Source organism: Convolutriloba macropyga, chromosome 1, assembly GCF_964194025.1.
Source record: "Convolutriloba macropyga chromosome 1, txConMacr16.3, whole genome shotgun sequence".
NCBI classification, from domain to species: Eukaryota; Metazoa; Xenacoelomorpha; order Acoela; family Convolutidae; genus Convolutriloba; species Convolutriloba macropyga.
In genome coordinates, this window is record NC_134468.1 from 29,828,745 (window position 1) to 29,841,803 (window position 13,059).

Consider the following 13,059-nt stretch of genomic DNA (forward strand, 5'->3'; position numbering starts at 1 on the left):
AATCGTCGTGCATTATAATCTCTAACATAACCTTATCGAAATCAGAACGTCAAAATATACAAAAGTATATTAAAAGTAGCCCAACAAACCACATTCAAGTGTTTTAAAAATGTAGACAATTAGATAGGTGGTGAGGGGGGGGGAGGGGGTTTGTGCGGTGTAGTTAAGATAATTAGGGGTGACTTATACAGGAACAAAAAATCTCAAAATGAGATCTCCACCTTGAACATTACCAGCACCTCTTAATTACTATACATTACAAACGAAGCTACTGTCAAAGTCCAATGTTCGAATGCAGAAGTCAACAATCAAAAACGGAGGTAAATGCTCGAACAGAAAAAAGTCAAAATTCAAGTCATGAACAAACTTGCTTTCTGCTAAAAAAAACATAGCCGGTAGAATACCGGAAACGACTCGAATCGTCGTGCAAAATAATCTCTACCCTAAATTGGACAAAATCAGAATATCGAAAAAAACACTAGAAATAACAAAAATAGTAGACCAATATAACATAAGAAGCGTGAAAATTTTTTCAGTTAAGGGGTGTGGGTAGGTGCTGGTGGGGGGGGGGGGTGTTGGTAGGTGGGGGCAGGTAGGTGGTGGTGGGGGTGTAGGTAGGTGGGGTGGGTACGTTGAGGGGGGTAGGTAGGTACGTGGAGGCGGGAGGTAGGTAAGTGTGGGGGGGAGGTAGGTACCTGTGGGGGATGTAAGTTGGAGTTGGGGGTAGGTACGTTGGGGGGGGGGGGGGGGGTTAGGTACGTGGGGGCGGGCATTTTTTTGAGTGGGGGCGGGGTAGTTAGTTAAATGGTATAAATTTTCCCAAATTGACCTCTTCACCTTGAATTACAGACTGTTACCAATTGCTATACATTACAAAGTAAGCTATTGTTAAATTCCAATGTTCGAAAACAAAAGTCAACAATCAAAAACGGAGGTAAAAGCTTGAAAAGAAAGAAGTCAAAAATCAAGTCCTGAACAAACTTGCTTTCTGCTATAAAACATAGCCGGTAGAATACCGGAAACGACTCGAACCGTCGTGCAAAATAATCTCTACCCTAATTTGGACAAAATCAGAATATCAAAAACCACAAGAAATAACAAAAAAAGTAGACCAATGTAACATAAAAAGTGTTAAAATTGTGGGTAGGTGCTGGTGGGGGGGGGGGGGGGGTTGGTAGGTGGGGGCAGGTAGGTGGTGGTGGGGGTGTAGGTAGGTGGGGTGGGGGGTAGGTACGTTGCGGAGGGAGGGTAGGTAGGTACGTGGGAGGGGGTGGGTAGGTAGGTACGAGGGGGGGGGGGGGGGATAGGTAGTTATATGGGATCAAATTTTCTCAAATTGACCTCTTCACCTTGAATTGCAGACTGTTACCAATTGCTATACATTACAAACTAAGCTATTGTTAAAGTCCAATGTTCGAAAACAGAAGTCAACAATCAAAAACGGAGGTAAAAGCTCGAATAGAAAGAAGTCAAAATTCAAGTCATGGACAAACTTACTTTCTGCTAAAAAAAAACCTGTAGAATATCAAAACTCCTCTTCGAGTCGTAAAAAACTTGTAGACTCTCAATACTCCTCTTCGAGTCTTAAAAAGACACACACGTTTACGATAATTGCTATGAATTTCGTTCCGGAGCAATTAAACATTTTAAGACTACAGTAATAGCTATTTTGGTAATGGTTGCCAATAAATCCGGCAATATAAAAAGATTCAAGCAAAATCTTAAAAAAATTTCATCCCCTGCTACCCAAATCGGTTAACCTAATTATTTCAGCAGGCAATCAATTCACCTTTCTGAAAAATTTCAATAGCGACACTAACCTTGATAGCAACGATAAACTTCGATTGCTTTTCTCTGGCTACATATACTAAGCCAAATCTTCCACGTCCCAGAATTTTGCCAAATTCGAAATCTTGCAGCGACCAGAGCTTTTTGGCCTCCCCTCCAGCAGCAGAGATAGCACTTGTTGAGGACGCAGTTGACATATTTGCGTTTACTTCTGACTGATTCTGATCTGCTTTCCTTTCCTCGTTCTCGTTCTCTTTACCTGTAATGAAAACATGAGTTTGAGTCGTACAAAAAGTTCTTAAAGGTTTTCATTCGACAATTAATATGAAAAACAATTTCATATTTAATGTATATTTTTAAAGACCTTGGTTAAGAATTGATTTAACAAAACAAATGAGAGCGATTTTTCTCACGCACAAATCCAAAATTAAAGGCCAAATTTCACCGCGGAGCTTACACTTGAAATATTAGATTCGCCTGAAACGAAACAAAGATTGGAAAAACCGTGAGATTGGTAATGACTAAATGGATTTCAGTACCGAAAAGCTCTACCGAAAAGCTTTGTAGAAAGCTGATTAGAGTCAGCTAACAAAAGCTTACGCAAGATTTGAAAGATATGCAGCATTAACACCAATAAAATTTAACCAAATGAACATTGAGACATCATCAAGACAAGCCGTGAAGCAACCTTCAAAAAATCCTGACGTTCGAATCCAATTTTATTAACAAGTCAACGAAAAAACGTTGTTCTCCTCGATGACCGAAAAGTTACATCCAATTATATAGAAATAAAAAGACGAACGCTGTCGCAAAATAGTTCCCTGTGAAAAGAAAACCGATATGGAGAAAAATTACTCTCACACAACACGCAGGGCCTCAAAAACCGCAAGCCAAATTGATAAACCCTATTAATACATTAAGGGTCTTCTATTGATGCCATTAGTTTATTATCGATCACAAGAAATATTTTTAAAACAAGTCGCCAATTGAGTTGCTGTCACAAAAGGTATTTTAGAGTATTTGAGTATCTGAATTTCACTTCAGCAGATTTCACGCGTAACAAACAAAAAAGGGGCCATGAGTGCAAAAATATAGTCAAATGTCTGCAACACTGCAGAAAAAGTTTCTTTGATGATGTTCCTAAAGCTTACTATAAACCAACACAATCATTTGATTTGACAATTAGAATTTTTTGCCCGCTTCATTTAACATTTTAGTAGCAGCCAACACCGATTGATTTCAGTAGCTCAAAAATTTGCACGAACAAAAGCAGTATACATAACGTCACCTCAAGCACCAAATTCAGGCAAAAACAAATTCAGTTAAATCTTATGAAACTAAATTTCGTGGGTTTATTAGTTGTTTTGCAATGAATTATTATCAATTCTGGCACGCAAGTTGGTTCAACTATTCAAAACATATTAATATGAGTGCCTCACATTACGAATAGATCAAAAACTTACGAAAAGAATTGAAAATCTTCAAAAGAACAAGGCGAACCAAACAATAGCCTCATTAACTGACAGCACGTGACATCAAAATTCAAATCTGCATAAACGCGTATCCGTAAACCTCATTTCTATTAGACGCAGAAAGATGAGAAACGGAGTTGAGAAGTATTCAACCATTTTCCGCGAATACTGTCAAATACTTCTTGCGGCTAGTATTTCACAGCCCTAATTCTATTGGGAAAAAGAGGCTCGATAATCGGCGTTGTCGCACACTGTTTCGGCTCCAATTATCAAATTTTTTCTTTCACAAGAATGGACATAATTGAACTTTGAACAATTTTGTTGAAAAATATGAAATCAACTCTACATGTTCTCAAATTGAAGGCAAATTTCAAAAGTCAACAAAACTGTTCGTATATAACTTTTGAGTTAATAAAATTAGCTAACAAGTTAAAGCAAATTAACTAATAAATTTAAAAAAAAATAGGCAGAGCAGAAAAAATCTGCCATTTAAAACAAACAGATAGTATCACAGTAAAAAAAAAAACATTAGATGAAAACAAAAACAGATACACAAAATCATATGTAATTCACTATAACATTCTAATCGTTCAACAAGTTCAGTTTAACCCCGTTTGAAAAACGATTAGACTAGTCACAAATCAGAATAAGTGATACGACTACTCAAAACATAACCAAAACAGAACGCCGTGGGAACTGCTCTCAAACGACCGGCGAGCGGTTGGCCTCGTCAGTAGCCAGCGTCGGTTTAGTGAGGTTAGCCTTAGCTCAATTGAAGGGCGTGAGGTAAACGCAGCGCGGGGGGACCGGAGGGGGATTAATGGGGCGCCTTTAGCTGCACGGGGCCAAGTCCCTACGACTTGAAGGATGTGCAGGTGTGGGATTGGGGTGGGGGAGAGGGCTGTCGGAGAGGGTGAAGCGGGGGAAGGGAACAAACTCTAAGAACCACCCTTTACATCATGAATATAAGACTCCAAAACAGTTTCTGTGAATCGCATACTTGGAGACTAGTGAGCTGAAAAGCTCTAAGAGAACTTAATGCCCCTGGGCGCTACCTGTTTATCCCGTTTTTGAGATCGAAAATTCAAATGGGTCAGAAAAATCGGTAAAACAGAAAATCGCATAAAAAGACCACGGGACTTAAGACCACGGGCATTAGCGTTTGAGTCAAAATATTAATTAGGTTTATCATGTCTCATTAGCAAGCGACGAGGACTACAATTAATCAGATAAAGCGACAAATTATCAAAAAATAAACAAACGTTCAAAGACAAAAATAATATTAAATATTATATGTTCATTAAGAGCCGCAAAAGCTGCTCAGAAACTGTCAGTTTTGAAACTAAGTAGCATGACTACAAAAAGAATCGCAGATCTGCAGTCTCAAAGAGATAGTAAAAAACAGGCCCATAAGAGAAACTTCTTGTTTTATTAATTGCTGAGATGTTCTATTTTGATTAAAAATCTATATAACTTGTTGCTGCTATTATTCGTTGCTCTCAAATAATCTTCAATTATTGTGTCACAATCAGATGAGCGTATCTCCGTAAATTAAATTGAAGAAAGGTCATTTCGAATGTAAGGAAAGCCATTTTTGAGAATGATATAAGTAGTGTGACCAAAATCTTAATCACGCCAATCAACAAAAAATTTCGCTCCACTAAGGAAGAAAAATAACGTCAGGCACAATTCAGTCAAAATACCATGAATGAATGAACGAGAAGCAGCTTTGACGTAATCGTGAAGTCATCAAAAAGCTTAAGACAAAATAAAAAACCAACAGATGACCAATGGTAGGCCCCAGCAATAACTTTGCGGCCATTGACAACAAATACAAGCAAAAACAAAAAATTTAATGAAAACGCAACGTGTCCAAATAATAAAACTCAATAGATGCTCACTGATAAATTCAGTCGACATCAATGCACTATTATAACACAAGTTTTATCCCACCAAAAAAGAACACGAGAAAAAAAACCGAAAACGAAGTCAAATTGATCGAGAAAATAATTGCTCTAAAACTAAAACTTTTTGTAAGTTGCAGCTTTTCACTTCAATTTTGAATGATTTTAAAAATGTTTTACGCGTTAAGATACTCGCTTTTTTTGCCCTGTAACTATTCCTGTGTGACTAAAATCACTTCTCCAATTTGACTTCTCATTGACATCAAAAAGTAGAAAACTTTGTCAACAGATACTAAAATTGAGATCCCCAATTCAATCCAAATCCGGTTGATTCTGGTTACAGCCTGGTTATCTTTTAGGGCCACTAAAATACGCAACTGTTCAAACTATGAACATAGAGCAATTGAGCAAAAACGTCGGAAATTGACAAAATGGCAATAAACATGAAGAAAATCACTGAAATATTAAATGTTTGAAAATTTTTAAACCTTACAAAGCTCTACGAAAATAAGAAAATTCTGAAATGCTCCATTTAAACTGCTCTGCGCTTGACAGGTTTTCTAATGATACCGCTCACAACTCTCCAAGATAAATACATGGATCGGCCAAACTTGACTGAAAAATAGTTTGACAGTTGAGCATATAGTCCCCCGTCTCAATAAAAGTGGGGGCGAACAAACATCGTAGAAGATTAGAATTGCCATACAATATTTTTACACACCAGACAAACATTTTCCATTGAAAACATTGTTTTAAACATTGTTTCCATTGAAAACAACTGTTTTAAATGAAAAAGAATATCTTGCTTAACTGCCTCCACAACAGACTTCCTTGAATTGAACAGAAAACCATGCAGATATAGAACAACTCAAATATTATTAATTAAAAACCTTCAGCAGTAATCGTTTTGTCAGCAGTAGTTGACGATGTGGACTCATTTCTATGCTTTCCTTCTGCATGTCCCTCTTCTGTAGAGCAGTGATCCATTTTTTCTTCTTGATTGCTATTTTGAACTTTAGGTTTCGGAACTTCCGTAGTCGAACCGGAGCAAGATTTTATACGCACTCTATTGATCGAGGTTGTAGTTGAAAGTGCGGCGCTCTGGGTATTTGATGACGTCGACGATGAGGAGGATGACGTTGATGACAATGCACTCACGTAAGGTTTCTTGGAACTGGGGACTCGTGATGACTCAGCGCGCTTCAGCGAAGGCTTAATTACTGGAACTCCAGTGCTGGATCTCGGCTCAATTTTTGTGGCAGTTGATTTAACTTTCTGATTATCAGAACTGCCAGAAGCAGATACTCGATTCTCTCTGGAACTATTTACTGGTTTAGCAGATGTGGGTTTTGTCACAAGGCCACCTGCAAAATATCAAAAACACAAGGTACTAAAAAAGTAGAAGTGAAAATTGCAGAATAAACACACGTCTTATAAAGAAAAAAACATCAAAGAATAACTCAGATTTTTTTAGTTTAACTAATGTCTTCAACGTTATCAACTAACAGCATTGTTGTAACCGGTAAGTCAATCGAGCTCACGTGAAAAAAGTAAAACAAGAGCAGTTAAAGAAAAATGCTGAACGAATAAAATAAAAACATCCAGTAAAAATGAACTAAAAAGTAACTTAGAACTATGTTTTTATACTCAAGCTCACAAGTTAAAAGTACATTTAGACAGTAAGTCTAGAAATTTCTCTAAACAAAGTATCGAAAACATCTGTCAAAATCTTTCCCCATAAATTTGTAATTCTGGAACAATGCTTAGTTGACATGCTTTTTAAATAAGCATTTCATCAAAACTAATTATCAATAGGAATATAATTCAGCTCAAAATTATAAAAATTTTGCGTTTTAATTAATGACAAAACTTTCAAATTTAAAATAATGACCAACAGCTGAAAACACGACTTTGTCGTAAAGGTCACGTATCTAATGCCCACTGAGTTTGAAGAAGGCAACAATCATCCCAAAGACAAGAGGGCCCTATGATCATAAGGTAGGATAAGGGTGTTATAGCGTGGGGGTCAAAAACCCTAAATAACAAAAAGCCCTTCACGCCAATAATTTATATATCACCAGTTCCAGAGAATTGCACATTTAAAGGCTACCAAAGAAGAGCTCAAAGACTTAGTGCCCTTGAAAAACTAACTTACTCGTTTAGCCCGTTTTTGAAAACAATATGTAACGAAGATTGATAGGTCAGACGAAAATAATCGTACGAAAAATTGCTTTGAAAAATAGACCGACTAAAGTTCCTCTCGAACAACATGCGGGGTAATTTACTCCAGGGGCTGTAGTCTAGATAACTCTTTATAGGTGCAAAAATTTTCTACCAGGGTAGGATTCAAACAGCTTCTTTCGAGAAGCATTAATCTTACGAGAAGGATTATATTACGAGAAGCATTAATCTTACGAGAAGGATTATATTACGAGAAGCATTAATCTTACGAGAAGCATTAATCACTCGGCTACCAGGCCTTGTCTTTTGTAAATTACTATTATACAATCGCCTTTACTTTAGCATCAAATTTTAATTCGGAGTGAGAGTAATTGAGATCAGACAAAACAGAAGAAGACAACAGTGAATGTTCCAGAAAAAAAGCTCAAAAACGGTCAGGCAAAAAATTTTTTCACAAAAAGACACGTTTACAACAATTGCTTCAAACTTCGCTAGACACCAATTAAAACGGTCAGAATGTCAATAAACAGAGCCGGCAGATTGCTGGAATAATAGCTGGGAAATAGAGAGGCGGTCCGCATCATAGAGATAGAAACAGATACAGATCTAAGTTGAAAAAGTAACCAACGCCATTCAAAAAGCTATGTAAAAAACATTTAGCATTTAGCAAAAAATTTTTAAAAGCTTGTTCATATTCAATCCACAGCCTTTTTTATTATGGACCTTTATTACACATATGAGTTCCTTGGACCTTAAACTAATTCAAATTAAACTTAGTTTTCAAGTTTCACTATATTGAGTGAGGTATGTCACGTACGATCAAAAGCTAATCACGCAAATGACCTTACATTTTTCGATCGAAGAGTGTGAGATATGACGCCACGCACGCTAATGGTCATGTACGCAAATATTTTTAGTGAGAGGGAGAAGAAAATTTGACTTTTTCAGCTTTGCCATGAACAGATGTAAAGTCATAAAAGAGCGTTACAAAACGACGAAACAAAAAAACATAACAGGACACGTCCTGGAACAATTTTCACTGATTTAACGAAAAGCTAGACTTAGCTTGGACCATGAATGGAATGGAAAAACAATTTCGAAAAAAAGAGAAAAAACAGTGAAAAACAAAGTGCAATTGCATGTGAACGACAAACCACTAGTGAGAAAGCAACGTTTTATTCAAAACACCGTTTTTGCACTCTGCTTTGAGTTTCAAGTGAAAAAAAAGACACGCCACAAAGCCACTCGCTTTTCGCTCCACTTCCTGTTTCGGCGTGATTATAATTATACCACTCATTTTGAAACAAAGAAAATTTTCACAAGTTGCGACTCGAAAAACCATTTTTGATAACAGATTATCTAATACCAACTTTCGTTAAAAAAAAGTAAATATTTTAGAAAAAAAACATAAGCGATACGTCTTGATAAAAAAAGGAAAAAGCCAGAAAACTGAAGGAACCTGAAAACTTTTTAATAATATTCGTTAATTTTTTAAAGTACCACCATATTTTCCAAACACCTTAAATATATGGTATCAAACCAATAATATTTTACACTTAGAGCCAATAAGCCTACCAGCAAAACTAAGTGAACAATTTAACATCAAAAATCCATTCTGAGAGAAAGGAAAAAGGGGAATTAGGAGAAAAACTTCAAAAACAGAAACATTCAGCAAATATTGTTCAAATTTAGCCTGTTTTCTTCAACTAAAATGAACATAAAATGATAATAAGCAAATCAAAAGGGCATGAAAACCAACATAAAGTCTAGCTGCAACAAAAAATGCGTCCCAAAAAACAGTTACTTTTTAACATGGTTAAAAAAAAACAATTTTAATTGACAAAATAAACATACCCGGCAGATTGCCGGAAAATAGCCGCCGTTGATTCCAATAATTATGATTGGGATTGAAAGAATAGAAGATATCGAAAAAAAAATTTTGTACAAAAACAATTTTTAAGTCCGATTTATTTTGATGGCATTTCGTAGTTGAACATACTTCTCTTTCTTAGAGAGAGGCTATAGGGGCTACTATCAATACCAATAAGCATAAGAGATGATAACTAAGACTTATAGGAACGACGTTCAAATAGCGGGCATCTAAAATTGGGCTTTATGGGTTTATCCCGCTTCTATTTCTGACTTCAATTTTTTATTCTGACTCTGTTCATTTTGAATTGCCTTGCTGAGCAACTGATGTTCAAATTCACTTTTAGCAGAATGAGAGAAGAGAGAAACTATCCCAGAGAAGTCAAAAAGATTTCACGCAAAATGCTGAAAAAGCGGCAAAATGGTAAAGCGAAAAAAAGTTCGACGAAGTAAAAAAACATAGCAGGACAAGTCCTGACGTACAATTCAAAGAATTTTCATTGACTCCACAGAAAAACTAGACCTAGACAGGACTATTAGTGAATTTAGAAAACCATTTTAAAAAAAACAGAACAAAAAAATAAGAAAAACAGAAAATCAATATCAAAATGCCGCATGTGAACAAAAAAAAACCACTAGCGAGAAATGAAAATTAAAATTCAAACAAAAAACTAGGCCTAGAATGAGCTGCGAATGGATAGGGAAAACCATTTACAAAAAAAATCCGAACAAAAAAATTGAAAAAACAGAAAATCAGAGTGAAATTGCCGCATGTGAACAAAAAACCACTACCGAGAAACCGAATTTTTGTTCAAACACCGTTTTCTCACTCTACTTTAAAATTAGAGCGAAAAAAAAATCACGCCGCAAAACCACTCGCTTTTTCGCTCCATTTCCTGTTTCGGCGTGACCAAAATCACTACTCGAATTTGACTTCAAAAATCATGAAAATGTGTGAACAGATCTTTAAAAAAAGACAGCGCCCCAATACAATTCAAATTCTTTGAAAAAATAGGAGCGCTATAATAGCCGGCTGAGAAGATGAGGGCGGCTATTAAAAACTAAAAAACAACTGCTTCGAAAATACAGCACATTATCAAAATATTTTACACGCTTAGCAAAATTTGTTTCACACCTACTGTTCTCGGTTATTCTGAAAAGCGCGACATGAACAGAACCGTTTTCTCATTAACAACACTTAGTTTTCACGTGCGGCATTGACTTTTACATCCTGTTTAAAATACACTCCATAAAATTATCGATCAAAAAAAGACGCACCAACAATACTCCTCTTCGAGTTGTAAAAACAACGCTCCAATACAATTCAAATTATTTGAATTGTAAAATTTCACGAATGCCGCAATATAGCTACGCTCAGCTTAGCTTTGCAGCTATAATAATTGGCTAAAACTTCGTTTAAAAGTCATTAACAGCTTTAAATTTTCTAAACTTTGGATTTTATCAGCATTGACATACTGACCTTTGATGACTGGCATTTGCGGCTTCTTCAAACTGTGATCAGATTGAGTTGCTTGAAAATTTTGATCGCGTAGAGGTTGTTGGTTCGACTTATCGGAACGATTCATTCGAACTTGCTTCGAAGGCATCGAATTAGAACGTTTTAATGTAACTCCACCTTTTCCAGGTTCCGTTACGGTAGTACTTTTTGGAACATTTCTACGAGTTGCCGAGCTATCTCGTTCACGGCTAGATCCACGTGAAGGAATATTAGTGGATGACTGGCTAGTGTTCTGTGCGGATTGAGCCAACCGCGAATTCTCTCTAGCTGCACTGGCCTTGGTTGCCTGGAGGAATCGAGGCAATGTACTGCCCGGCCCACTATAGCCAGACATAACTAACACTTAAAATGCGCTGATTAAAGAAACATTATACTACACCACGCTGTCAACGTACGCAAAAAGATCCACAGTTATATCCATTTCAGCGAAAAAGAATTCCTAGTTTGGAAGTCAATTGATCTGACCTCGGTTACAGATTTTCATAATGGATTCTGAACTCTGAAAACGAATGTTTGGAAGAAAACTATTTTTTAAATATTTAAACTATACGAAAGTCTAACCAACAAAGCAAAAATAAGTTTGTCAAAACAAAAAAAAGAGGAACCGATTGTCGCAGATAAACAGAACTTGAAACAGAATAATCAGCAATTGAATAATCATTGATCAAAATCAAACGCACAATCAAAAGAAGTAGCACACAATTTTTCTACATCTTTGATGCTTAGTTTACAGTCGGTTGCAACTCTGTACAGTTCTTCGTTGATGGAGCATTTGAACAGACCCCGATCGTCACAGCACACGACCACAGGGTGGCCAATGGCAAAGAACTTTCCAAAATGCAGATCTGCGCAGTTCTTGAATGACCCCTCCTGTAATAAAGGAAAACTCGGGGACTTCGACAAAGAGGATTTAATTATCTAAGGATTTTATAACCAAAATCATAGTAGCTTTACAAGATTTAGTTGTTAATTAATCATCATCTTTTAACTAACAGAATATCTGAACTGCTCAACTAAAGAGAGCAAATGACGGAACTATGACCCCTTTAACGGGTTTATGGGTAAGTGTAATGAAACTTACACTAGTGAATATATTTGATGTTGGGCATACTTCTATGGGTATTTTTTTCTCCGCCACTTGGCTGGCAAGAGGCAGATTAGACCACAGATGAGTACCGTGTGCTATTCTGTCTACCAGATTCTGCACAATCAAATTTTCCGCTAGTGTGAAACAGTTTTCATCTAAATAAAACATACGACTGTAAGAGAGCATTCTTGTTCCCCCTTCGAACAAAATTTTTGCTTTCAGACGCCTCTGCGAACAAACTAATGGCGTTCATGATAATGGTTTACTTTCCGTAGGTAAACATAAACCAACTAATGTCGGAAGAATTGCTCACAAACGACAGGCGGGTAGAAAAACATTTTCCCCACCGCGATTCCAACCACTGACCTCCCGATCCATAACCAGATGCACTGACCACTCGGCTATCAGACCCTTAATTTTTCATTACTACAACTGACTTTATATTTGCAACAAGGTTTACTTCGGAGTGAGATCAACAGAGATCACTCAAAAATGAAGAACGAAAGCGGGAAAAGGTCACTTGAGAAGTCAAAGACTGTTCTAGAAGAAAAACGCAAAATGGTCTAGCGAAAAATTTGCATAAAAAAGAACAACACGTTTACAATAATTGCTATGAACTTCGTTCAAGAGCAATTAATCACTAACAAAATTATAATTTCTGGAAAATGTACTACAAGCATTAAACCGAACAGTCGCCTACAGCCTGCTAGAAAGCCCTACTGAAATCATTTTTTAATATTCTTATAGCAGATTCACTAAAGGAATTAATAACGGATTGCATAGATTCAGTTCTAATGAGAAAAAGTTAAACAGTTCACAAAACACCGCAATAAGCAAAACAATTATTCAAAAACAAACCAAAAAGTCCACTAAAACCAGCTCACAACCAGCCAAGAAAACATTTTCCCCGAAAATTGCATAAATTGATGAGCGAGCACTTTTTGAAAATCCTCTGAGTATTTCGTCTGTATTACTGAGGTGGTTTCAGAACTAAAGTCGCAATCTGGAGGGGGATCTAAACCGCCGAAAACTAACCCTCACATCATGAATTTAATTTTGTCTTCTCAACAGTCTCGGTGATTTGCACACTTAGAGACTAGTAAAGCTCTAAGAGCTGCTCAGCAACCCAATGACCTCAGGGCTTTATCTGTTTATCCTCTTCTTGAGGTCGAAGAATCAAATAGTCAGACAAAAAAAAATCTATCAAACAAAAATGTAAACAAAAAGTCTCAAACAAAA

The 13,059-nt window shown here is 36.6% G+C and overlaps 2 protein-coding genes across 3 annotated transcripts in view; both read right to left on the reverse strand.

The window, feature by feature from the left end:
- Positions 1–11,168, reverse strand: part of LOC142337717 (uncharacterized) — a 33,714-nt gene extending 22,546 nt beyond the window's left edge. Inside the window, exons 1-3 of the mRNA XM_075387180.1 lie at positions 10,695–11,168; positions 6,055–6,528; positions 1,821–2,047 (exon numbers count right to left, since the gene is read on the reverse strand). Of these exons, the coding sequence (XP_075243295.1) occupies positions 1,821–2,047; positions 6,055–6,528; positions 10,695–11,067 (1,074 nt within the window). The 5' untranslated portion in view covers positions 11,068–11,168. The remainder of the gene's footprint in view (positions 1–1,820; positions 2,048–6,054; positions 6,529–10,694) is intronic.
- An 83-nt stretch (positions 11,169–11,251) lies between these two features.
- The window catches only part of LOC142337727 (N6-Methyl-AMP deaminase-like), a 37,750-nt gene continuing 35,942 nt past the window's right edge, over positions 11,252–13,059 (reverse strand). The window contains exons 5-6 of one of the 2 annotated variants that reach the window (XM_075387202.1): positions 11,845–11,975; positions 11,252–11,603 (exon numbers count right to left, since the gene is read on the reverse strand). In XM_075387202.1, coding sequence (XP_075243317.1) covers positions 11,391–11,603; positions 11,845–11,975 — 344 coding nt within the window. In that variant the 3' untranslated portion in view covers positions 11,252–11,390. Of the gene's footprint in view, positions 11,604–11,814; positions 11,976–13,059 lie in introns of both variants that reach the window. The other variant, XM_075387193.1, reaches the window with a different exon arrangement.